The sequence below is a fragment of the Artemia sp. Qi Xiang Cuo genome, chromosome 9, assembly GCF_049724085.1.
Source record: "Artemia sp. Qi Xiang Cuo chromosome 9, ASM4972408v1, whole genome shotgun sequence".
NCBI classification, from domain to species: Eukaryota; Metazoa; Arthropoda; class Branchiopoda; order Anostraca; family Artemiidae; genus Artemia; species Artemia sp. Qi Xiang Cuo.
In genome coordinates, this window is record NC_142802.1 from 29008484 (window position 1) to 29032009 (window position 23526).

Consider the following 23526-nt stretch of genomic DNA (forward strand, 5'->3'; position numbering starts at 1 on the left):
GCTCTGCGTCTTGCAAATTCAACGAAAACTTCATCCCTCTGTGAGCTGCTGAAGTACGAGCTACAGCCATATCCGACCTCACTTGTAGTATTATCATCAAGTCGTAGAGAGTCTCAGTTATGTACTCGTAGAAAGTCAACAGCCTTGAACTACGTTCTGCAACAGTCTGGCTTGCAGTAATAGCTAAAAAGGATTACAAATACGCTTTTCGATGACTCTACATGATCTAACTATGTAGTTTATGTGAGGAGTGTCATACATTATTATTAAAAAGAGCAAAATGAGACACTACTAGATTTTGCAATAAGAATTTAAAGTGGGATTCTTAGGAACATACCCGAACCTTGTCAGTCTACCAATTTGATTGGTGACAGGTATGATGGTCTTAGTGACGATAGAACCCGCGACGACTACTCGTTCAACCTCAAAGAAGCATCTGGCTGTAGAGAAAAAAGAGGAGATCCTAGAGAAAATATTTTCAGCCCGTTCATATCCTCCAGCAAAGTTGCAACACTCTGGGACGGGATTCTCAGTAGTCGCTCAGCCAAAGGTCGACTCTTGAACTCTCTATTCGAGGTCTGGGAGTACAAAATTTCAACCCGTCTGATGGCTCATCTCGCTAGAGGGTTCAAGAGTCGACATAGAGCTGTTACCGTTTCGCCCCATGGAAACTCCGTTGATGACGATCTCTCGTCTGGCCATGAGGAAGCTGAGACTCGGGTGTTATACCACACAGCAGTTACCGCAAGACGAAAGAGCACACTTGTGATAATAAAAGCCAACGATACTGATATCGTCTTACTAGCTGCATACTACTTCCAGTATCTTGCTAGTCTCGGCCAAAACCAGCTACGGGTTAAGTTTCTGTCCTACTGCATACCTATTCATACGGCAGCACAAAAACTAGGAGGAACATTTTGAAACGCTTTGCCGCATATCCAAAGCTTGAATAAATGTGACACCACAAGCTTTCTGCATGGAATTGCAAAGGTCCCCTTTTTTTGAGCTGCAATGTCCTTAGAAACTTTGTTGGGGTCTTTAGGTGTTAAGTTCGACCCCTTGCAGAAAAGTCATCATACGTGCAAAGTGATGATTTAGTCAACGTCTGTAAAGAGCTAGTGGTTACAGTGTATGTATGAATTACGGCTAACTTCAATAGTCTGATTGACCTTTGACTACATTTGCACCAAAAATTTAAGAATTTGCGGCGTTTACCACCAACTGATATCTCGTTTCTGCTTCATTAGAAAAGTTTAATGTTCCAATACCTGATTTGGATCCAAAGCCACAAGCCCTGTATTGATTTACCTCAGGTTACCGATATCGGCTGGAAAATCGAAGATCATGAACTGAAGCCAGACCTAGTTTCTGCAATGCCGCATCGGCTAGCATCGATTTCTTTTTGCAACTGTGATAAGACGAGGTGCGGCTCGCGCTGCAAATGCTCCAAAATAGGTTTCTGTGACGGCACATGCAAGTGTGGAGCTGACCCCCAAAAATGCCTACTTTCCTATGTGAATCACAACGAGTCCGAAGACCGATATGAAGAAGAAAAAGAAATCTAAGCCACCGTTTCCTATTAAGTTTTTACTACTTGATTTTATATTTGTTTTGACATTAAACTGCTAATGCAGTCGTTAAAGCCTTATTTTCAGCTGATCATGACAGTTACCGTCTACTACATCAGTGGCCGTTGACCCGATTGGATCATTGGCCCCTGCTATGCTGGGAATTAAAGAAAATAGTATCTTAAATCAGCCTTAGTCACCTCTGCACCACATGTTCGAACGGCTTCGCCACCAAGGCTCGCTATCGTTCAAGAAAAGGGAGGGGGTGGCTCACATCAGCCGCAGTTGGTTTGAGTACCGATTCCGGGGTAAGATAAGGTGCTTAAAACGAATATCGGGGTGCACATGCTCGCACTAATGTGGAACTTGAAGATTTTAGCCTATAAAGGAGAAATTAGCTTTTTATGGCTAAGTACTTTATGCAACTAAAACCTGATATGTAAGATGCTCCGCTTTTTTTGTATTGCAGTGGAAACCAAATTGGCCCATGCGATCGCAGAACGAGGCATCTGTTCTTTTTTTTCCTGGTTAAAAAATATTAGTTGTATAGAATGTAAATACATGATTTGATTCAGAAAAGATCTATCTTTCGTTTGGTGAGATAAAATTATAGTTTGTGTTAAAAATATTTCAAGTAAAACGCCACTATTCAGAAAATTTTTATTTTTAGGGGGGAAATTTTCTTGTTCAAACACTTATATATTCTTGAAGATTCAAGTATCGACTTCGTTTTTATTAACAACGTGTAAAAGACATTCTATCGGTTCGAATGATGCGCAGTTTGATTCGTTTTTCATTTTTTTTTTAACAGCTAAAAAAAAAAAAAAAAAATTGGTCATTGTAGGCTAATTTCTGAAAGCTATGACATTATTTAGAAAAACTAAATAGTTGCTCAAGAATTAAGATTTTTTTGGAAAAAAGGCACATGGTTTGACTTTTAATGACAATTAGAATTTGAATAAAGCATAAAAAAATATGCTTATGGAAGCAAAAATTTCAGAAAAACCGAAAAAACTAAGAAGAAGTATATTAAAAAACCTTGTTTTCAAAATTAAATAGGAATTAACTAAAAAAAAGGTTGTGAGGAAAAACTTAAAGTATCAGGGGAAAGCACTCGTTCTTAGAATTTAGAATATGTCAAATTTATAAGGGTTTCAGTTTATTTTACCGTGTAAAAAAAATCAAGAGCGGTATGACGTTGCTCTAGGCAAAATTTGACTTTATAGGCTAAAATGACCATGTTCTACACGCGTGCGAACTTGTGAACCCCAATATTCGTTATCAGCACCTCCGATTGCCCTAGAATCCACCCTCAAACCAACTGCGGCGAATATGAGCCACCCCTTGAAAGATAACGGTCCCTGGATCACTGACTATTTAAATGAAGTGGTTCAAAATCATCAAACGACAATGAGTTGCAAGTAGAGAACAATTCTGATTGGTATTTTGAAAGCAAAGTACTGCAAAGTTCCGCATCAGTATTTGAGAGGGGCATTACACGGTCAGCACACGGAGGGAGGGGAGAGGGGTTAGACTGGTCAAAAGTATGTTTTAAGGTTAAATTTTCTGACTTTTCTTCATGCTGGATCTAAAGGAAGGAGTAGATAACGCACTAACCTCCTTTCATTTGAAGAGGCAAATTTTAAATTACAGTTAAGAATAGGTGCTGAGAGGGTCTACATCCCTCTTCTTATTGCAGAAGGATTACTGAGGCACAAAAGGGGAAGATCAGTCCCACGGACGACAAAATTTGCCAAGGCGCCAATCTCTTGTGCATTTTAGCCTTTAAAAGACCCGAATTTTCTTTTTTGGAAAATCCAAAATTCAATTTTCTGGCATTTCAGACTTACATTATTTCCTTCAAAAATGAATTTTTTTTCAGAGATTATCGCATCGAACCATTAGTATTGGAAAACAGAGAAGGCTCATTAAAACAAAATTGTTTAAATCTAGCACCTAGTATATCAGAAAGACCAAATGTCCTTAAATGACTGAAATAAATTTATATTTCAAATCATTTCAAATCCTAAACGTATTTACATCAAATAAAATCCAAAACTAATCCTAGTAACCCAAAAGGACCAACTGTTCTTTTTAAGTGAAATTTATTTTTAATTGTTTCGAATCCTAAAACGCAGTCTTACTAACGAAATCAGCTGTTATCCGATCCTTAGGCAAAAAAGCTATATATACATATATATATATATATATATATATATATATATATATATATATATATATATATATATATATATATATATATATATATATATATATATATATTATATATATATATATATATATATATATATATATATATATATATATATATATATATATATATATATATATATATATAATAATATATAATATATAAATAATATATATATATAATATATATATATATATATATATATATATATATATATATATATATATATATATATATATATATATATATATATATATATATATATATATATATATATATATATATATATATATATATATATATATATATATATATATATATATATATATATATATATATATATGTGTGTGTATGTTTATATGTATATGTTCTCTATCAACCTGACGTATGAGATACTAAATCGGGATGCAAAATACTTGTAGAAGAACTTTAGCTTAAGGTTTATGCTCTATCTGAAACATACAATTTTTCGACAAGCAACAATTGCAACTTGTATTGAAAGGAAAAGACACATTTATCTCTAGATTGGCTAGTTTAAAGCCCATTCAACTCCCCTTTGCACTTCCTGAATAAAGGACCATAGATCAGCACCGGCAGTTTGGACTATAAAGTCTAGTATCTTATCTCCTTCCTATCTATTGATTGAGCAAGGATTATGATACTAATCAGATTATTTCTTATAGAGTGATATAAAATTATCGACAAAATAGGAAATTGTTGCCTTTTTTAATGATAATCAACCAGTTTTCAGTGTGTTTTTCAATACAAACGAAAACAGAGCAATTTTAAAAACGTGATTCAATAGACGGACAAATATGATTATTAGTTGTTGAATGATGAAAATATGTTGTCTTGCGCATAAATATCGAAACCACAAGAATCTAGAATAATTCGATACCAAAACCTGCAAAGGGAACATAAGCCTTAAAGGAGGCAAAGAAAAGGAGTCAAACTCCCAAAAATCTCGCCATGTCAAAGAATAGTGGAATACCTTCACATAAGTGTCACTTTAACAAAAACTAGATATAAAAATAATAAAGTATTGATTTTGTATTGATCAAGAATTAAAAGGAGTCAAAACTTAAAATAAGAAAAAGGTAGCTTAACTATCTTTTGACTATCCCTCTCATGCACAATCTAGGATATTTAAACTTTGAATAATTAAACTTTGAAAGTTTAATTATTTAAACTTTGTTATATTAAAGTAAATGGAAACTTATTTGAGATACAAGATTGTCAGTTTTCACACTTGTTGAAGTCAAGGCTATAATTCATTACAATATAGCAATTATTATGCGGAGGTTTGATTCAAAATAAGCAAAAAAATAGGTAGATTATTTGAAATATTGATTATTATTGGAAAATCCTGACATTTCTGAAGGAAAGGTCATGACACCATGCAAAATTCCCATTGAAAATAGTGAGATATTATGAGATTGCTTTATTTTTCTTTTGTTCACCCATACCTTCTACACGGTTGTCTTGTGTGGTCAAGTACGTTTTAACTCACCTTCGTCCCCTTAGAAGTTCACAAAATAATGCCCTGCGTGTTTTAACTGGAGATAATCGAAATATGTCTGTTCGACATAGATATAATCAAGTAGATATATTTTACCGATTGCTGGTTTATTCCGTTTTTATAATCCTGTTTTTATGTTTAAATATACACGCGCGTTATTACCCGAGTCTTTTAGGGAAATGATTACAAGTGGTAATTTCTATAATTACTCGACTAGAGCATCACCACTCGTTTGACAACCTCAGGTTATTACAAAGCGATCCGTTTTTCCCATAAGACATGTTTGCCCTCAGGTGTGGGAACCATTACCTCACGCTATTTCGACAATTGATGAGTTAAATGAATTTCACAGTATACTAAAAGGACAGTGTTTGTCTACACATGAACTTTAATCCCTGCTGAGTGAATTTTCTCTCAAATGATTGTAATTTTTTTTTTTTTTAGGAGGGCGACGAGGAGATAGACTAGAAGAATGACTTTTAATTTTGTGTCTTTGGTATCCGGTTAGGTCTTGAAATTTATTAAAAATTAATTTATTTCATTTATTTATTTATATTATTATTATTTATCGTTTTGTAATTTTTTTTTTTTGGGGGGGGGGGGTAAGGATGGATGGTAGTTATTGTGTATGTAGGGTTTTGTAAAGGGTGATGTCTACCCATACAAGTTTTATAAACTTTGGGTTTTGTTGTTAATGTATTTTATTTCTTTTAACAAAACCCTTTTCTCTCTCTCTCTCTCTAATGCCCTTAGCCGTTCCTTAAATACTGCAGACATGCCCTCTTGACATCCTGGATGCAAAATATGTTATTTTATTTAGTTCTACACCCCACTGAACATTCCCAGAAAGTTTCATCTTAATACCATTAGATGTTTCGGAGATATTACATATACGACCTTGTGACCACTTTGATGTAAATATTGTCTTTTGATTTAGTTCAAAATCACCCTTTTGATCATGTAATAAAAATAGTGTCTTTTTATTTTGTTCAACATCCACCTCAACATTCTTTGGAAGTTCCAACTTCATACACTAAGCCGTTTCTGATATACTGCAGATATGCCTTTTTGACAACATGGTTGCACATACTGTCTTTTGTCTTAGTTAATCGTTCTTTGAAAGTTTCAACTTAATACCATTAGCAGTTGAAGAGATATTGCACATATGCCTTTTTGACATCCTGGATACACATACTACATTTAGATCAATTCCAAATCTTCTTCAATATTCCTTGATAGTTTCAACATCACACACTTAGCCGTTCCAAAGATAATGTAGACACACGCTTTTGACAACCCAGATACATATAAGGTCTTTTGATTTAGTTCAAAATCCCCATCAGCGTTCCTTGAAAGTTTCAACTTAATACACAAAGCTGTTTACAGATATGATCTTATGACAACCTGTATGCATATATTATATTTTGATGTTGTCCAACATTCCCCTCAATATTCCCTGAAAGTTTCAACTTGATACCTTTAACCGTTCCTGAGATGTTGTGAAGGCTCCTTTTTCCAGTATAAAACATATGATTAGACAATCACCAATTTACAATGTTTACGGCCCTTGCCCCAGGGCCTGTGGGGGTCATGCAATTCTTAAATGTATATTTATTTGGCATTTGGACTACTTTGAACAAAACTGCTTTGTCAAAATTTTTATCGTATATCTTGGGGGCGTGGGAGGGGGGGAACAAGCGACCGGTTAGAAAAGAAAAACAAGAGCTGGTTACTCTCCGATCATACATCGCTGAAACGGCATCAATTTTGCAATTTCACTTATTTGTCTTTCCTTGTAACATAAGTTTTGCCCTTCCCCTTTCAAAATGTATTCTTTCTGGTATGTCAGACTATCCTTCCCTATGTTTCTGAAATTACCATTACAATTAAGAACCTAACAAAGAAAACTATTTTTAATTATACCTATTTTTGACAACTTGGACGAATATAGTGTCTTCTTATTTAGTTCAACAACTCCCTCTAAATCACTTGAAAGTTTCAACTTAATACCCTTCGCCATTCCTGAGATATAGCACAAGCATCCTATTTCCGTTATAAGCCGCATGTTAAACAATTGTCAATTTACAATTCACGTTACCCCTGTACTTTTTCAATTTATATATCCCTGTGGGGGATATGTCATCCCACAAGGAATATTTGTTTGATCTTTCGATTATTTTGAAAAAAATGGCAATCTCAAAACTTTGATCGAATGTCTTCGAAGGGTACGAAAGACAAGGGAGTGGTGATGTAGAAAAAATGGGTTATGGAGAGTGACTGGTTACCCTCTGATCCCCCTTTACTCTTAAAAAGGTCACTAAAACATTTAATTTCCAACCGAGTGAATACCCTCCGAAGTTTCCAGGACCGTTTCTCCTATGGCTCTCGGGACAAAAAAAAATACATGAAGCCTTATTGCTTTTTACTGCAGCGTTAGAGCGTTTACTCAAAATCCAAATTTTATACTGAAAATCAGCTATTTAAAGGCGGGGAAATCAGATTCATCAACAAGAATTTTTATAGATAGGAAAAAAATTGATTAGATATGAACACTACTCACTTGGTAGGCAATATTATGAACGGTCAATAAACTGCTAGATACAGCTTCAATTGCAGCCACTCTATGTAAATATGCTCTCGTATAAGTTCTGCAGGTACTACAGTGACAACTCTCATCAATGGGCCTGAAGTCTTTGGCGTACTGAGCATTCTTTAAACTAATCTGTCCACTGTCAACCAAAGCACAGCCGAAACGCTAAGAAAAAAAGAGGATTTTATAAAGAAAATATTTCTTAATGGGGTTGGATCACATCTAAAATCGCCTGCTTTTGTCAGATTTCTTTTCCAAAGAGCTACAACATTCGAAAATAAATTAATCTACTTCTTAAAGAGAACTTTGAACACTCAAAATATATTTCACAGACATGTTGAGATCAATAGTATAATATAATTTAGAAAAGATCACTTGCCCAGGGTTTCCTCCTGGTACAAGCACCCAATTATTTTATATTTCGAGATTACTTTTCATTTGGTGATAGACAAAGTGCTTTCTTTATGACAATCAAAGCTTTGTAAAGTCGAGGTTATTTTTTTTTCATATTACTAATTTCTTGAAATAGCTCAATGGACTTTACCATAACTGGATTTTATTTTAATTATTTCCTCCTATTAACCCCTTTATGAAAACAGATGGAATATTGCCATGCAAAAGTGAAATTCAAGTAAACATAAAGTACTAAGTAAAAAAACAAAAAAAAAACAACAAAAACAAAGATGTTCAAGGTCATCAGAGCTATTAGGTCTGCTTACAGCTCTGCAGAGCTTAAACATTAGGTTTCCACAAGCCCAACAGAAGCCAAGGTTTAAACAGATTTTGTAATATTTCCCGGTACTTATGCATTATATGGTACACACAAAGAAGTCAAGTTTGGTTAATGCTAATAAAAAAAAGGATGAAAAATATAATAGTTTAGAAACTAATTTGGGCTATATATTTTTCACATTAGGGGGGAGGGGTAACGCCTGGCATATATTAAATACCTAACCTAGGTACCTTTCTCCCCCCTAAACCCCCAAAAACATTAGTTTAAATATTGTAAACGGAATGAAAAACCACGCTTTGCGATCCATTTATCTATTGCAAATACCTGTTTGACTGGTTTCCTTTAGCAGACTCATTTTCCTTTATACACTATATAGCGTCGTGTACCAGATAATGCATAAGTACCTATTTCCCTAAGGAAATATTACATAATTTGTTGTTTCCCACACCTTAGATTCCGTTGCGCATTCCTGTGTTTCCCCAAGCGATCAAAGCATATTCTTAACTAAAATCAAACTGCGCTTCCCAGGAAGAAAATTTGTCAAGAAAAGAATTACTGAGATGTACCTATTGATTCACGAGCTTCATGAAACCGTCACTAAGGTCTTTGTGTAGTGACAAAAAAGTGATACATCGTTTTCAAGATATTCAAAATGTGTCAATCGTTGATCTGAAATACAGCGATTGATTATGTGAAATCGATCGAGCTTTTCCACAGAGGGTGGGGGGATACACCAAAACTGTTTTTATGTTTAAACTTCACTACACTGAGCAAAGCTCGATCTCCTGGTACTATATTATGGTATATTTTAGATTTATCTTTTTCCGTCGTGCGTATAAATAAAAATTAATAATAATAAACTAAACCTGTGTCCCTATATAAAGAAAGAGAGAGACGTAATACCTTTTCTCTATTCCTCTTCTCCCCTTTATTGTGTTCGTACATGCTCTGCATGCCCTCACATCTAGACAAATACTGTCACTCAGCAGGTATTTTGATGTGCATTTTTACCTCAAGAACGGTCTTGGCTACCAAGTCTTGTCAGTTTCATACAGTTTTAGGAGTGAAAGCATATTTTAATTTAAATCAAAGCATAAGAAAAGCTGAAAACTTACAGCTGTTCGGGTTGGGAAAACACAATCAAACATATCACATCCTAGGGCTGAACAGACTACCAGATCCGTAGCTGCTCCAACTCCCATCAAATAACGTGGCTTATTCTTTGGAAGGTAATCCGTTGATAGGTGAACCATTTTCCAAAAATCCTCTTTCGATTCACCTCCACTGTAATTATAATATAAAATTAAAAGCCTATCATGAAATTACAAAAAGCATACAAATACACACAGCCTAAGCTTTAGATTAAAAACAACAGGTGTGTCTAATAAACCGGCTAAAATATCAATAAACACACTTTTTTTTAGAAACACACTCTCAATTTCATTGATATGAATATTTCTCTAAAAATTTCATACGGGAAGATACTTAGGGACCTATAGGTTAATTTCATGAATATATTTGCACTTCAAGCAAAATCTACTGGTCTGTTAAACTTAGGTATACACAGTTCTGATCTTTAAGTGGTTTACACATTTCGAAAACAATGTCAAATCTAAAAAAAAAAAAAATTTTTTTAGTCCATTATTTTGCATGGAGTGAGGGGAGGGCTTTCGGTAAATATAATTTGTAACTTCTCTTATCACCCAATTGCATGTAAGACATAGTGTCAGTCAAAGAGTTTTATGTAGTACTTAAGATGAGACATTTGATAATAAAATTTTTATGAAAACTATCAATAGTGACTCGAAAGCTCTTAGCCAGGGTTTTTTTTCATCAGCACTTCTAAATAATCCAAAAATTTACAGGTCAAAATTTATAAAAGTTCACTGCTGCTGTGGGTTTAGAGCAAAAGCATAGATTAACTAATCCTGAAAATAAATGTAATGGATAAGCACTATTTTAGACTATAAAATTAGCATAAACTTATCAGCTAGGAATTTTAGCTGTGCATTATTTTCGCAAATAATGAGTTAACACCTTCTTGAATATATACACCGCTCAGAGCTCCTTACTCTTTTCAACACAAAAGAATTAGTCATCAAAAAATTCATAAGAAAATAAGATATGGATGAGTTGGTTCAAGTAGTAGTGAAGGTGGACATTTATTATTCTAGGTCAGTTTTATGTGAGGTAGGGCATAAACAGGAGTGCACTCTATTACATTGTTTGTTTCACTTGTTATTACAGTCCAGGACTTTTAGGGTTTGACCCGGACAAAATTGCAATATAAACGAAAATAGTTCCAAAATGATCAGAAAAAAAATTCTGTAGAACATACTAAAAGTCCCAATAAATCCGAGTGGGGCGAGTACCCGAAAAACAGGGGAAAAGGGGGAAATGCGGGGAAATTGGGAAAAATGCCGAACATGCCCAAAAATAGTTCAAAGTGAGTCTTCTGGGGCTTTCCCATACGCTGATCACGAAACTGACATCTCAAAAGTCAGTATAGAGTAAAAGTACTACGGAAAACGGGGGGAACAGGGAGAAGAGGGGAAAAATTTAAAAATACAGGGTAGGGGTAGAAAGCACTTTGAAATATGTTTTCTGGGGTCTTTCTATCTGCTGATCCCGAAACTGACATCTAAAATGAAATAAAGAACATGAGCCCCACCATAACGAGGGAAAAGTGGGAAAGAGGGAAAGAAAAGGGACAATTGAAGTCAGGGGTAGAAATCAGTTTGAAATGTGTTTTCTGGGGTTTTCCTATCTGCTGATCACGAAACTGACACCTAAAATGAAGGAAAGAAAAAGAGAACCATGAAAACCGAACAAAACTGGAGGAAATAACGGAAAAGGGGAAGGGAAGCCTGACTCCTGAGCCAGCTGCTAATGGCTAATAAGTAGGCCTATGGACAAAATAACTCGCTTAACTATCAAACTTTTACTTTCTTGAATCACAGACATTTCTTACAATCATTTGAATTACTAAACATAAAGAAAACAACCGATTGGCAGTGATCACAGTATAAAACTTCAGCTATTATAGGTAAAATTTGTACTTTCGAAGGCAATATCGTTGAATAAAAAACTAAAAAAAGAACTTCAGTAACTATAGGTCAAATCTGCGGCAGTAGAGTTGACTTGAAAAACACAGCATTGATGTCACTAGTCGACCTCCTCGTCTTCGACAATCTCGTTGTCCCTGTTCAAACAGTTGATACCCTGACATTCTCCGCACGCGAACGTACACGCTACTCCATTTTTCTTGCAGCTGCATCGCGAGTTCTCGCAGCCTGTTTTACAGTTGCATCTCAAGACACTCAAAAGAGTCTGAGGTGCGGGTAACAAATCGGTCATCACAGGTGAGTATTTATGGTCTCTGAGGACCCAACCCCAGTCAGCCGGGTCGAAGTCAGCTGGGTCCCCTTTCCAACGGGATACCTGGAGGTGCACTCGCTGGGAGTGGAATGAAGCTGCAGCTTCGGTTGGCGGAAGCCTTTCAGGCTTAACAAACACCATAGTATTTGACGAAGAGACTTTTTCCAAGAAAATTCAATGTCGCAGAAAACTCGTGAGGTCGTGTCATATCCCAAGAGTGCGTGCCCTACCAGAAGTAGCCTGGATACTTCTCCCATTTTTTTTTTAACTTCGTTGAGGCACCAGAACCGTGTTATCGCTTCTTTTGCGTTCGTTGACGATTCGAAGTAAAGTGTTTTTGCATTAGGCGGGAGGTGATACAGGAGTAGAATCAGAAGGTCAGTGTCATTGCAAAGAACTATTGTTTCAGAGTTTTCTGCTTTCGTTACGGCAGTCTTCACGATTAGATAGTCAGTATCATCCTTCGCATGGACGACTTCAAATCCTTTTTCTCTGAGTTTTCCCTAATATAGCTTATAATTCACTGTTTGTTCTGAGATTTGCTCAAAAACTCTTCCTTCTTGTTCTGGAGTTTCATTACTAAACTGAAATTGATCACTTGAGGCTGGCTTTCCTTACACCGTCGGTTGTGGGTAGCATCTGTCGTGGTTGGACCAGTGCTGTATCCATCGAAGACAACAGTAGGGGAGGTACAGCATCTAGTAACGAAACTAACATAGCTGTCATAGATTGAATCATAAGTATCACCAATCTTCCAAGGTACTTGCTGAAGCAGCCAACCTCCGTCAACTATAGTGACACGATCTGACACTGGCAGGTGGTGAATCGAGTCCATATTCGCTTCTTTACATATTGCTTTCGCTAGTGCAGGTTTGTCTGGCTGACGCATTATGCCAGAATTCTCAAACAAAGCGGGCGGATAACTGCACAGTTCGTAACGTAGAGTTTCTGCCATGTCATCTTCAGATGTATGGGCAGCAGTCGAAAGACGTTGAATAAGCAGTGCAGGGTCGATATACAAAATCTCGCCATCTATCCTTATGTTCCCATCGGATGCCAGTGCAACGACTTTGTCTTTCTTCCTGAATGAAAAACTTTCGACAGATTGGCCATCCATGCACTGGAAGATCAGCTCACCTATAGCTTTAGAATCCTCTGCATTGACGCCTTTTTGGGCAATCAGCCCGGAGCCTATACCTCTCACCTCTGTGGAACTAGTGAAAGGACAGTTCTCTAGAAGGAATTCAAGAAATGTCAGTAGATCCTTAGTATCTCTCTTTATTCGTGCTACGGTTGCAGTAACGTGCTGTTCACTAGAACTGTACTCTAGGCCCGTTAGTTTCTGCATTAGATCATTCACTGAAGCGAGTACTGGCGCAAAATTATGCTTGACTTAACAAAAAAATCTCGTCGTACCTTGATTTATCCTGCTACCATGTCACATGTGTAAGCATCCACGCAGACTGGGGACTATTGGATCCGCTAGATGTCATTCCGTCAGGATGGGTTTTGTCGTCGGCACTGGAACTCCGCGGTGACTAGTCTACCTTGCTTCTTTTACTGAATGTCGAATTAGAACAGGATTATGTTGACGAACCCACGCGCTTGTTGATAACGGCGAGGAATACGGAATAAAGTAATTTCAGTATCTTTCCGTATTTCTTTCTCGAGTTTTTTTTTGCCTTTTCCGAACCTATGGGGTAGCCGAACCTCTATAGATCTCCTGTATTAACATTTGTAAACATTTCCACACGCTTTCTACCCCTACCCTGTATATTTCCCCTTTTCCCCTCCCTCCTCCCCCATTTCCCAGCTTTATGTTAATCAATTTTTTTATATCATTTTAGTTCTCAATTTCGTAATCACCAGATAGGAATACCCCAGAAAATATCTTTGAAACCACTTTCTACCCCTACCCTGTATTCTTCTCTTTTCTCCCTCTTTCCCCTGTTCCCCCGTATTCCGTAGTACTCTTTTTCTATACTGAATTTTATATGTCAATTTCGTAATCAGCGTATGTGAAAACCTCAGAAAACTCACTTTAAACTATTTTCTGGGCATGTTCGGCATTTTTCCCATTTTCCCCGCATTTCCCCCTTTTGCCCTGTTTTTCGGGTACTCGCCCCACTCGGATTTATGGGGACTTTTAGTATGTTGTACAGAATTTTTTTCTGATCATTTTGGTACCATTTTCGTTTATATTGCAATTTTGTCCGGGTTCGACACTTTTTTGAGCTAAAAGTCCTGGACTATTAATGATACTGAAAAGTTTTTTTTTTTTTAATAGAAACGTCTCAAGGTTAAAACTAATGTCGCTTGAACGGTTCTTTTCATTATTTGCAGATGATATGGTACTGCTGGCGGATTCGGCTTTAGATTTGCAAAGGATGTCAAATATTTTGAATATTTATTTGGAAAGCAAAAAATAGTTTTAAATATGGATAAATCTGCTATTTTAGGCTTCAGAAAAAACGATAGGAAAAATAACAAGTTTTGTTATAAAGGGAGAGAGATGAATGGTGTAAAGGAGTTGATTCACTAGGGTTGTAACTTTACAAGCTCAGGAAAGTCGGACTGACCAGGCATATCCGTCTGAGCCATGATGCAAAAGATTGGAGATTTGTAAAAGGGGAAATAGAAAGATTGCATTTAGGACATTTTAGGAGATTATAGGCTTCAGTGGGAAATTCAAGAGTTAGGTGTTAAAAAGTGAACTATGATTGCATTCGTCGAAGGTAAAAAGACTGGCGAAAATTATAAGATATTGGGGTAAAGGTTATTAACTTACCGAATAACAGTCTATTCGGAAGTTACAGGACAAAAGAAAAATTTCATAGGCTTTGCAGATGGGATCAATTTTAAATGGTTGCGGTTTATCAGGTGTTTGAAATTAAAGGACAGGGATAAGAATGGAAATAGGTACTGTAGACAAACTAGTAAAGGGTACGTTAGAGGACTAAAACATTCGGAAATAGCAGTATGATGATGCAGTCTCGACGTTCCTCGGAATTTACCAGCAGCAGAGCGATGCCTGTAATTTTATAAGATATTATTTTAAAGCGTGTTTAAATATTAATGAAATTAAGTGGTGTGTGTCAAGGAGGGGTAATTCGTTAGCAACTGGAAAAACGATATTTAGGAGAGGTTAGGCTGGTGGATGGTCCTATCCCTTGTCCGTCGAATTTGGTGAGGGTCTGCTTTACTTGTGGCCCTTTGAGCCAAATTACTAGATTTATTTTCAAGTATGGTGTGGTCAAGCGAGTGGTTAGCTTTAGTTATGGATTCATATGACTTCGGAACTATTAAAACTATTGAAAAATACAATAAATTAGGAACGGGTCATAGAGAACATTTTTGTGGGGGAAGAGAGGGGGGCGAGTGCCTTAAGATGTTAATGTATGTATGCAAGTTTTTGTTGTTGTTTTTTATTTCGTTTTGTCAGCGTTATTCGATTTTATTTTTGTTCCCATGGCTTTGTGGCTTTTCTTGCAATAAATATCTCTATATCTATAATGTATGTGATTTGCCATTGGATGGTTTTACAGGCTAATAGCCTTAGAGTCTCAGGTCACGTGTTTAAATCTTTCATATCTTATGGCAAGAAGAGAACAAAGCAGAGCCTGCAAACAAGATGAGATAGAGGAGGAGCGTTCAATGGTGCGTAGTACCGTGTGGTGTAATCATAAAACGAAAAAGCACATGTAGTAGTAATGAAAAAAAGGAATGTTTCTTATTGGATAAATTTCTACTACAAATTTCTAGTAGATGTTAACACTCTTAAATAACAAAGCTGCTCTGAGCCCCTTGTTGCTTAAGATTGTTTATTTATATTTAAGTCTAAGAAATGCTCCGAACTGAACGTTTATTTCAATGCAAGCAAAACCAAACAGTTGCTGATTTCAAAACCAGAACCTGTAAAACACAATCTTGGTCTCATCTTAAAACAGTTTTCAGTAAAACTTATTGTTCGTCGTCTTCTAGGACCAAACATCCCGCAAGATGCCAAGCGAGGTGAACAGTCTAGTGAAGCGAGATCATCATACTCTCAAAAACTAGACGCTGAATTCGCCAAATCTGCCAGTCCGAGCCAAAGAAACTACTTCATAACCAATGTTTTTCATTACTAGTCGCTTTATGTACTTAGTTTTCTGCTACATATATTCGTCGTCTTTTCTCCAGGTCCCCAAAACCCGTGCTACTTCTCTACAGCAAAAACAAAACTGAACAATCAGACCGGCAACATGAGGATAATATGTTGTCAGTGTGAGCAGTCCACGCGTGTAATGACATCCCAGAAGAGGTAATCCAAAAAAATTCAGGTGCTTTAATAGAAGGTAAAAAAATAAAAACCAAAAAGAAATAAAATTGTTAGAACTTGCGGTATATCGTCAGATGATGTGGTCGTTTGAACCCCCCCCCCCCGCAACCCCCAAAAAAATCTTAGTTCAGGCTTTTTCTCTGGCCAAAACTCACGGTGCCTCAACAGATATAGAGAATTTCCTCCATTTCTACTAAAATTTAACTAGTTAAATTAGTTAAAAGTTAACTACTTTTAAGCTAGGTTTATTTAGGTTAGGTTAGCATGAGCAACCGTGCTAACCTAACCTAAATAAACCTAGCTTAAAAGTAGTTAACTAATATTTACATGTCATGATGGCGAAATCTCGCGCGATTTGTTTTGGTTCCGAGGGGGCTTTATAATCCCAAAAAACAGGTTTTGAAGGTCAATGACGCTTGGCTTGATGTTCAACATCCATTCTGAATTTTTTCGAAGAAGAAAAATAAGTTACACTTCAGTTGTAAGATTTCCCAAAGTAGAAAAATATCCACTTAAGTTCGGAACATTCTCAAAGATGAAAAAAAGTTATACTTCAATTCTGGATTTTCTCAAGGAAAAAAAAGTTACAGTTCAATTTTGGGTTTTCTTAAAAGAAGAGGACGAAGTCTCACTTTAGTTCTGAATTTTGTCAAAGAAGAGAAAAGTGTTAAACTTCTATTCTGAATTTTTCCGAAGAAGAGAAAAAAAGCAACTATACCTCAGTTCTGAGTTCCCCCAAGAAAGAAAAAAGTTCCACTTAGGTTCTGAAATTTTTTAAAGATGTGAAAAAGTTATACTTCAATTCTGAATTTCCTCAAAGAAGATAAAAAAAAATTCAAGTCCTGTTCTGAATTTTTCCATAGATGAGAAAAAAATAAACTTCGATTCTGGATTTTTTCCAAAGAAAAGAAAAATTTTTACTTTGATTCTACATTTTTCCAGAAAAGAGAAAAAGTTCCACTTTTATTCTAAATTTTCTCAATGAAGAGAAAAACACTTAGATTCCAAATTTTACAAAGAATGGAAAAAGGTTCCAGTTCAATTCTGTATTTTCTCAAAAGAAGAGAACGAAGCCTCACTTTAGTTATGAATTTTCTCAAAGAATAGAAAAAAGTTTTAAACTTCGATTCTAAATATTTCCGAAGAAGAGAAAAAAAAGCAATTACACCTCAGTTCTGAGTTCCCCCAAAGAAGAAAAAAGTTCCATTTACGTTCTGAAATTTTTAAAGATGTGAAAGAGTTACATTTCAATTCTAAATATCCTCAAAGAAGAGAAAAAAATTCAAGTTCTGTTCTGAATTTTTGCTTAGAAGAGAAAAAGATTATACTACGATTCTGGATTTTTTCCAAAGAAGAGACACATTTTTACTTCGATTCTGAATTTTTTCCAGAAAAGGGAAAAAGTTCAACTTTAATTCTAAATTTTCTCAATGAAGAAAAAAAATAGTTACACTTCAATTCTAAATTTTCCAAAAAATAGAAAAGTTCCAGTTCAATTCTGAATTTTCTCAAAGAAGAGAAAGAAGTCCCTTTCAGTTCTGAATTTTCTCAAAGAAGAGAAAATAAATTCCAAGTTCTGTTCTGAATTTTTCCGTAGAAGATAGGAAAAGTTGCACTTTGATTCTGAATTTTCTCAATGATGAGAGAAAGTTCCACTTTAATTCTCAGTTTTCTTTAAAAAGTGAAGAGCAGTTCAAGTTCTCTTCTGATTTTTTCCATAGAAGAGAAAAGTTCCACTTTAATTCTTAATTTTCTCAAGGAAGAGAAAAAGTTACACTTAGATTCAATATTTTCCAAAGAATGGAAAAAGGTTCCAGTTCAATTCTGGATTTTCCAAAAAGAAGTGAATGAAGTCCCACTTTAGTTCTTAATTTTCTCAATGAAGAGAAAAAATTTCAAGTTCTGTTCTGAATTTTTTCCGTAGAAGATAGGAAAAGTTATTCTTCGATTCTGAATTTTCTCAAAGATGAGCAAAAGTTCCATTCTAGTTCTGTTTCTGTGTTTTCTCAAAGAACTGAAGAGCAGTTAAAGTTCTCTTCTGAATTTTTCAATAGAAGAGAAAAAAAGTCATATTTCGATTCTGAATTTTTTCATAGATATAGTCCAGTTCTGAGATTCACCAAAGAAATTAAAAGTTCCACTTCACTTCTGAATTTTTCAAAGAAGAAAAAAAAGACCAAGTTCTGTTCAGAATTTTTCCCGTAGAAGATAGGACAAATATACTTCGATTCTGAAGTTTTTCCGAAGAAGAGAATGAAAGTTACATTTCAGTTCTGAGTTTCCCCAAAGAAGAAAAAAGTTCCACTTAAGTTCCGAATTTTCTCAAAGATGAGAAAGAGTTACAATTCGATTCTGAATTTTCCATAGAAGAGAAAAAAAGTTATACTTCAATTCCAGATTTTTTCCAGAGAAGAGAAAAAGTTCCACTTTAATTCCGAATTTTCTCACAGAAGAGAAAAAAGCTATACTTTGTTTCCGAATTTTTCCAAAGAATAGAAAAAAAATTCCAGATCAGTTCTGAATTTTCTCAACGAAGAGGAAGCAGTCTCACTTCAGTTCTGGATTTGTTTTTCCAGAGAAAAGAAAAAAAAGTTAAACTTTGATTCTGAACTTTTCCGTAGTAGATAAGGAAAGTTACACTTCAGTTCCAAGTTTCCCCAAAGAAGAAAAAAAGCTTCACCTAAGTTCTGAATTTTCTCAAAGATGAGAAGGAGTTACACTTCGATTCTAAATTTTCTCAAAAGAATAGATATAAAGTTCAAATTCAAGTTCTGAATTTTTTCCAAAGAAGAGAAAAATGTTAAACTTCGATTCCAGATTTTTTCCAGGAAAGAGAAAAAAGTTAAACTTTGATTCTGAATTTTTTCGTAGAAGATTAGGAAAGTTATACTTCCAATCTGAGTTTCCAAAGAAGAAAAAAGTTCCACTTTTTCAAAAGAAGTTCTGAGTTTTCTCAAAATAAGAGAGAAAGTTGTAATTCAGTTCTGAATTTCCTCAAAGAAGAGAAGAAAAGTTCAAGTTCTGCTCTGAAATTTCCCGCAGATGAGAAAAAAGTTACACTTCAATTTCGAATTTTTCAGAGAAGAGTAAATGATGCAACTCAAAACGAACAGGAATTAAAATAGATAACAGAGTCGAACTCAAAACATGCAGAAATTAACAAGAGTAGGGTTCAAAAGCTTTATGCGTTCCCAAGGCCAGATCATAGATTTGCAGTTTAATGTTTATTAAAACAGGGTGAAAACAAAGTCAAACTAAAAAACTCTGGAAGGTTTGCGTCCTAAGACGAAATCCCAGTTTTTCAAAGTCAAGTAAAGAACTCCATTACACCAAAATGAGCAAAAATCAAATCAAATAATCTATCAATCATAAAACTACAACGAATCACAATCGATAAATAAATTAAACCCCAAAACGAACAGAAAATACAATACAAAAACCGAGTCAAACTCAAAACGAGCAGAAATTAACAAGAGCACGGCTCTAAAGCTCTATGCCTTCTCAGGGTCAGAGCATAAATTTGCAGTTTACTTATATTAAAACAAAGTAAAACAAAGTGAAAATACGGCCAAACTCTAAAACTCTAGAAGGTTTGTGTCCTAAGACAAAATCTCTGTTTTTCAAAGAAAAGTAAAGAACTTCATTAAATCAAAATGAGCAAAAAATAAATTCAAATAATCTGTCAAGCGTAAAACTACCACAAATCAGCATCGATAAAAAAATGGTACCCAAACGAACAGAAACTACAAAAAAAAATCGAGTCAAACTCAAAACCAGCGGAAATTAACAAGAGTGGAGTTCAAAAGCTCTATGCCTTTCCTAGGCCAGAGCATAAATTTTCAATCTACTGAATATTAAAACAAAGTGAAAATACAGTCAGACTCTAAAACTCTAGAAGGTTTGCGTCCCACGACAAAATCAAGGTTTTTCAAAGAAAAGTAAAGAAGTCCATTAAACCAGAATGAGTAAAAATCAAATCAAATATTCTACCAAGCGTAAAACTATCACGAATCACCATCGATAAAGAAATTGAACCCTAAATGAACAGAAAATACAATAAATAACCGAGTCAAACTCGAAATGAGTCGAACTTAATAAGAGTATGACCCAAAAGCTCTATGCCTTTCCAAGGCCAGAGCATAAATTTGCAGTTTACTCAATATTAAAACAAAGAGAAAATTCTGTCAGACTCTAAAACTCTAGAACACAAAATTCCGAGTAGGGCTCAAAAGCTCTATGCCTTTCCAAGGCCAGAGTACAAATTTGCAGTTTACCGAATATTAAAACAAGGTGAAAACATGGCCAAACTCTAAAGCTCTGGAAAGTTTGCGTCCTAGGACAAAATTCCAGTTTTTCAAAGAAAAGTGAAGAACTCCATTAAACCAAAATGAGCCAAATTCAAATCAAATAATCTACCACGCGCAAAACTACCGCCAATCACCATCGATAAATAAATAGAAGCCAAAACGAAAAGAAATTACGATAAATAACCGAGTCAACCTCAAAACAATGGTAAAATTGATGAGTGTGAGGTAGTGGTCAATAGAACTTCACAATTTGTGAAGACTCAGGGGAAAATCTTAGAAAACCATGGTTATTCACTGTATTGGTGAGAAATCTTCGATAGTTTTGCCTGTAATCTAAGTTTTGCGTTCTATTGAAGCAAATTTGATTTTTGAAAAAGAGTGGAAAACACCTCCGAAGGGTGTAACAGGTCTTGGTAAAAGTTACAGCATCAGATACATAACATTAAAGAATCTTAGTGTGAAGGTTTCACACATTTATCTACAAGAAATGATGAATTTGTTACTTTTTCAAGGAAAATATGTTAAAAAAATTGAAGATTCAATCTTCTAAAATTGATGAATGTGAGGTAGCAGTCAACAGAACTTCACAATTTATGAAAACTCAGGGAAAAATCTTAGAAAATCATGGTTATTAACTGTATCAGTGAAAAAATCTTTGATAATTTTGTCTGTAATCTAAGTTTCGGATTCTATTGAAGCAAATTTGATTTTTGAAAAAGGGGAAAACTCCTCCAAAGGCTGTAACGGGTATTGGTAAAAGTTGCAACATCAAATACAGTACATCAACGAATCTTAGTGGGGAGGTTTCACGCGTTTATCTACAAGAAACATAGAATTTGTTGCTTTTTTGATGAAAATCTGTAAAAAAAAAATTGATATTTCAAGCTGGTAAAACTGATGAGTGTGATGTAGTAGTTAAAGAACTTACAATTTCGTGAAGAGTCAGTGAAAAATCTTAGAAAATCACGGTTATTAACTGTATCTGTGAAAAAATCTTCGTAATCTAAGTTCCGTATTTTATTGAAGCAAATTTGATTTTTGAAAAAGGTGTAGAACACCTCCAAAGGGTGTAACAGGTCTTGAAAAAATTTACAGTATCAAATACAGTACATCAACGAATCTTAGTGTGAAGGTTTCACGCTATTATCTACAAGAAATGTGCATTTGTTGCTTTTTCAATTAAATATGTAAACAAATAGAAAGCTCCAGCTGGTAAAATTGACGAGTGTGATGTAGTTCTCAAAAGATCTTCACAATTTCTGAAGAGTCAGTGAAAAATCTTAGAAAATCACGGTTTTCTAACCGAAGATTTTTTTACTGTATCAGTGAAAAAAATCTTCGACAATTTTGCCCGTAATCTAAGTTTTGTATTCTATTGAAGCAAATTTGATTTTGAAAAAATGGAAAAACACCTCCAACGGGTTTAACAGGTCTTGATAAAAGTTACAGCATCAGATAAAGTACATCAAAGAATCCTAGTGTGAAGGTTTCACGCGTTTATCTACAAGAAATGTAGAATTTGCTGCTTTTTCGATGAAAATATGTAAAAAATGGAGTATTCAAGCTGGTAAAATTGAAAAGTGTGAGGTAGTAGTCAAAAGAACTTCACAATTTGTGGAAACTCAGGGATTTTTTTCTTTTGAAAAATCATGGTTATTCACTGTATCAGTGAAAAATCTTCGACCAGTAATAATTTTGCCAGTAATATAAGTTTTGTATTCTATTGAAGCCAATTTGATTTTTGAAAAAGGGGAAAACACCTCCAAAGAGTGTAACGAGTCTTGGCCAAAGTTAGAGCATCAAATACAGCGCATCAAAGAATCTAAGTGTGAAGGTTTCATGTGCTTATCTACAAGAAATGTCTGAAAAATGTCTTGAAGGTGATGATGTGATGCCAATTAAGTATGAATTATCCTGTAAATCGGGTGAGTTAATCATTGGTGTTTATTATGAAAAAGAGTTCTCAAATGTTACTGTATAATAGTTTTTTTCTTATATAATTTGATCTATATAAAGGGATGTTCAAGAATTAAACAAGTTGTTAACAAATATAGTTAAGAACAGGGAAATACTAATACAAAAGGTTAGACAGAATTCGTTAAATAACCGAGTCAAACTCAAAACGAACAGAAATTAACATAAGTTGGGTGCAAAACCCCTATGCCTTCCCAAGGCCAGAACAAAATTTGCACTTTACTGAAAAAATATAAATGTTTTTACTGTTATAACGTTAGTAAATAAAAAAATATTCAAATTTTGATTACTAAATACCAGTACATATATATTAAAATGGCAATGCAAACTTATTTGTATTTTTTCAGTAAAGTGCAAATTTTCTTCTGGCCTAGGGAAGGTTTATGAGTTTTGCGCCAAACTTATGTTAATTTCTGATCGTTTTGAGTTTGACTCGGTTATTTATTGTGATTTCTGTTCGTTTTGGGTTTCATTTATTTACCGATGCTGATGTGTGGTAGTTTTACGCTTGGTAAATTATTTGATTCTATTTTTGCTCATTTTTAGTTTAATGGAGGTCTTACTTTTCTTTAAAAAACTTATTTTGTGGAAACAGTTTTTTTTAATTAATTATCCTAAAGAACCAACTTCTTTTGAATTACCTAATTATTACATAAATCATCCTGAACTTCTTGGAGACGCAATAAAGAAATCGGATGAGTTGAATCAAATATATGGTGGGAAAAAAGGACTTGGAATACCTGAATATGTTAAACTAGTTGATTTTGTAAAACTTTATAGGTACAGATTGTTAAAGGTTGCTGAAATTCATAAAATGGACATAGAAATACCACAAGTAGGAACTGGATAGTTTTTAAATGCAAATAAAGTGATTGAACTAGTATACAGTCTAACAGGTAGTAGAGCTGCTGAAAATACATTAGATCA

At 34.8% G+C, this 23526-nt stretch overlaps 1 protein-coding gene across 1 annotated transcript in view; it reads right to left on the reverse strand.

The window, feature by feature from the left end:
• The window catches only part of Tgt (tRNA-guanine transglycosylase), a 128604-nt gene that overhangs the window by 23139 nt on the left and 81939 nt on the right, over positions 1–23526 (reverse strand). Inside the window, exons 5-6 of the mRNA XM_089093972.1 lie at positions 9738–9906; positions 7860–8054 (exon numbers count right to left, since the gene is read on the reverse strand). Of these exons, the coding sequence (XP_088950098.1) occupies positions 7860–8054; positions 9738–9906 (364 nt within the window). The remainder of the gene's footprint in view (positions 1–7859; positions 8055–9737; positions 9907–23526) is intronic.